Consider the following 3,746-nt stretch of genomic DNA (forward strand, 5'->3'; position numbering starts at 1 on the left):
TTTAAAATTATAAGTAACTGTCAAAAATAGTTTCTGTGCTTTAGTCAATGACCGTAAATATATTACGGTGCTCGTTATTACGGTCTTTAATGTTTTTTGTAATTAAAAGCTTTAAATTAGTAAAAAACTTAATTCATAAGCTTGTGAAAATTCTCCAAATGTGATAAAGCTCATTTGCATGATATCAAAATGTCGGATAGTAAATTAATTAAAAATGTTTTGCAAGGTATTTATAAAGTACAAGTGATTTCAATATAAAAAATCGGAAGATAGAATGATTTTCTCGAATTCTCTCTAATTTCATAAAGATTTTTGTGCAAAATAGTGAACAGTGCTACCGTACACTATCAAAAGCTGTTTAGAATAGTAGATAACAAACGAAAGTTTTATGGATTTAATGACCATACATGGTTGAAGACACAATCAAGAAATATATCAGTACCTACGTCAAATGATTAGTAGTGTATCAAATTTCCAATATCCATCAATTATCGACGAGAGAATATTACCCACAAGAAGACTAAAACGAGTAACTCTGTTAGAATTAGCTCTTATATTCGCTTAAAACTTCAAGTCCAATAGTTTCGAATATAAAGATATAAAAACAATATGTATCTGTTTAATTGACTACAAAGCATGTATATATTTACTTCAAATTGATTAAAAATGTTACTTATTGTTCAATACAAATAGTAAATAAGTTGAAAATTATAAAAAAACCAATAATTATGGAAAATTTAAATTTGGAAAAAATTCATTTAATTTTGTTTTAAGTTATTGGTCGAATAGCCATTACAACGTTCTTTAAAGAGTAATAATGTCCATGCCAGGAGTGCCAAATTACGCCGGTTGCGTATAGCGATTCATTAAATTTGCCTCTCAAATATTTACCATTCAAATTGCTAAAACATACAAAAATGATAACAAACAAATTATTATATATTTTAAATAAACTAAAAGTTCTTACCTGGCATGGCAAGCTGCATACCACCAACCACCTTTAAACGCATCAGCACAATTGTTTTCCGCGAGATCATTGTCAACTTCAGGTGTTGAAAATTTCATACCTTGATGAAAAGTGAATGAATCACCAGCATTTCCACTATATTTTCCCAAAATTTTTAAATCATACTGAGTGGAGTTATCGCCTATCGCAAATGAATCATACTTTGCGTAACGTTTCTCTCCTTCGAAATCTTCCATATCAAACCATAATTCATGTAGTTCAGATTGAGTTATGACATTTAATTTCTCTAAACCAATGAAAAATGCACCATTCAAATTACCAAAACCTTTTTGGTACGTTTTCCAATCACGAATCAACGAAAAATCAATTCCACCCTCTTGGCGACGTTGAATTACCGTCCAAGCGGTTCCATTATTTGGATCGTTTAGGCAATAAACATAGAACGGCTTCAGATCTGAATCAGGTATGTAAATCTTGTAAATTCCAGATTTATTATTATTAGATTGTAGTGCCTCAGCACAATTCTTTGGTAGTTGTTTTTGATATTTCATTTTAGTGGTATAGGGCCGACAATCCACATCTGAAAAATCAAAATCGCCGCGTAAGTCAATAGATGAAGTGCAATCATTTATCTTAGCTGATTTAATAAAATTTTCACTTAAATGCAATAGCTTCGAAAAATGCTGTTCCATTTCATTGTATAAACCTTTCATCTCTTGATTCAATCTGTAGAAAATGGTTCTCCATTATACCTTTTTTTACTTAAGTAGAAAAATCTAATACTAACCTCATATTGTACATGTCCAATTTTAGACCCAAATTTTCATTAACTACTTTTAATGCTTCCAACTGACTCCGTACGTCCTTCATAGTGTTGTTTTCGCGCCAAATAGAAGGGTGCTGGAATTATTAGAAGAATTATTTATGAAAACCGGTTTATACATTAATTCAGAGAATTTTTATGTTAACGCACATGAATAATATTGTCATGTTGCGATTTTACTGCAAATATGACGATTTTTATTATTAAAATTATTAGTAATTTTTGCATCTTACTGGAGTCACAATCTTCTCAAAACTAAATTTAATTTTTATTTCATAATTGTTTTAGTTAATCATTTCTAAAAAAGAGTGTGGAGATTTTTCTGATAAAAGTTCTTTTAAATTATTTGAGATTTATATTCAGTTTTTTTTTTTTTATTTCATATTTGTGGTAATAGTTATATGTATTAAAAAAAAATATATTCTGCAAATTTTATTCCTCTTCTCTCTATCATATTATTACAACATATTAAGCTGTCGAGAATAATAAATTGAGAAGTGGACTTGAAATTAAATATTTAAATAAAAAATGAAAACATTTTGAGATAAGCCTTCATGTTTGAAAAACTATAAACACATCATAAATGAAATTAGTATAAAATTATATTTTCGTGATAAATTCGTGTTGTGATAAATCTAAAACATTTTAGTGTTGGACTAACGTCGGGTAGTATTTCGATTTGCTTTTGAATTTTGACCTTGTCATGCAGCGGGGTTATCAGTTAGTAGTTAATTATTGTAGTCGTATAAAAAGATTGGTCATCTGATTTTTATTATTTCAATATCATATGCGTAAGACAATATGGGTTCCTCCAGGAGAAACATCCATAGTGCATTGTGATGCAGCAAACATTTCTTCAGTTTCCGAATTGACGTGAATCTTAAAAATACTCGCATCATAGTAATATTCTATGTGACCTGATTTCAGTTATGTAGTTACGGGTCCCCATCCAGTACTTTTCACTCTACTTCGATAAGTTGCAATCCGTTTCGTTAATCATTCTCTTTTACAGTAAGGGTCTTCTTGAGATTGGTCACAAAATCTATACTTGATAAGACTGCTATGATTCTGGCAATTACTCTAATCGTTGACCCATGTAACCTTCTTCCTTCACTAACATTTTCTTTGCTAATAAATCTGATTTTAATGTTTTTTAAAGAGAGGTTTCAAATAGTAATGAACTGCAGCAACAAAATTTTTCATTTATTTTTAACTAATTGGGGTTCTGATTGAGCCCAATTAGTCGTGGAATTATTTCTCATATTTAATTAGTCGTAATAATTTTGTTGCAAATTGCAAGTACCAAGAATTGAACACGTGGCCTGTCAAATTTGTAGCTCAGAGTCAATGTTCATTAGCTAACTGACTCATAACCGTAGTTGACTATTATGTTCGAACTTAGAGTTAAGTTAATTTGCTGTGAACGTGAACCAATTCGCTGGTTGTAATTTATTAGAAAGAATTCATAAACTTGCTCTAGAATAATTAAATAATTTAAAAAAATATTGATTAAATGAAAATATTTGTTGTTGCAATTCACTGCTGTTTGAAACGTCTATTAAATTTTACTTAAAAAATTATTTAAGACTTCTTTTCATATTTTTCAAATTTAAAAACACAAAACTTAATTTCCTTAATTGTTCACAAATGTTTATTTTTGTATTTAAATTGAATAAATTTATTGCATATTTTTTCATAGCTTTTTACGGAAGTGGATGAAATGGGTGAAGATTTAATTTTTTCCCCTAAGAAATTTATTTTTGATTGTTTTTAAACAAATTCGGTGACAAGTGGCTCAATAATTTGTGTATTTGTTCTCTAGTATCGTTGTGTCGAGAATATTATTTGCTTTAGATATAAATCACATGAGTATACAAGAGACGAAAACATAAGAGCACGTTGTATTATACTTCAAAGAAGCGAAATATTTACACATTTCAAGTTCGAGTTGTATAT

At 29.1% G+C, this 3,746-nt stretch overlaps 1 protein-coding gene across 1 annotated transcript; it reads right to left on the reverse strand.

The window, feature by feature from the left end:
- Window positions 1–650: 650 nt before the first annotated feature.
- On the reverse strand, window positions 651–2,027 carry LOC119671250 (fibrinogen-like protein 1). Its single transcript, XM_038081792.1, has 4 exons — window positions 1,941–2,027; window positions 1,755–1,867; window positions 968–1,693; window positions 651–902 (listed from the first exon to the last, which is right to left on the reverse strand). Exons 1-4 carry the CDS (start codon window positions 2,016–2,018, stop codon window positions 770–772), a joined length of 1,050 nt encoding a protein of 349 aa, XP_037937720.1. The 5' UTR covers window positions 2,019–2,027; the 3' UTR covers window positions 651–769.
- Between the last annotated feature and the right edge of the window lie 1,719 nt (window positions 2,028–3,746).

Source organism: Teleopsis dalmanni, chromosome 1, assembly GCF_002237135.1.
Source record: "Teleopsis dalmanni isolate 2A chromosome 1, ASM223713v2, whole genome shotgun sequence".
Taxonomy (NCBI): domain Eukaryota; kingdom Metazoa; phylum Arthropoda; class Insecta; order Diptera; family Diopsidae; genus Teleopsis; species Teleopsis dalmanni.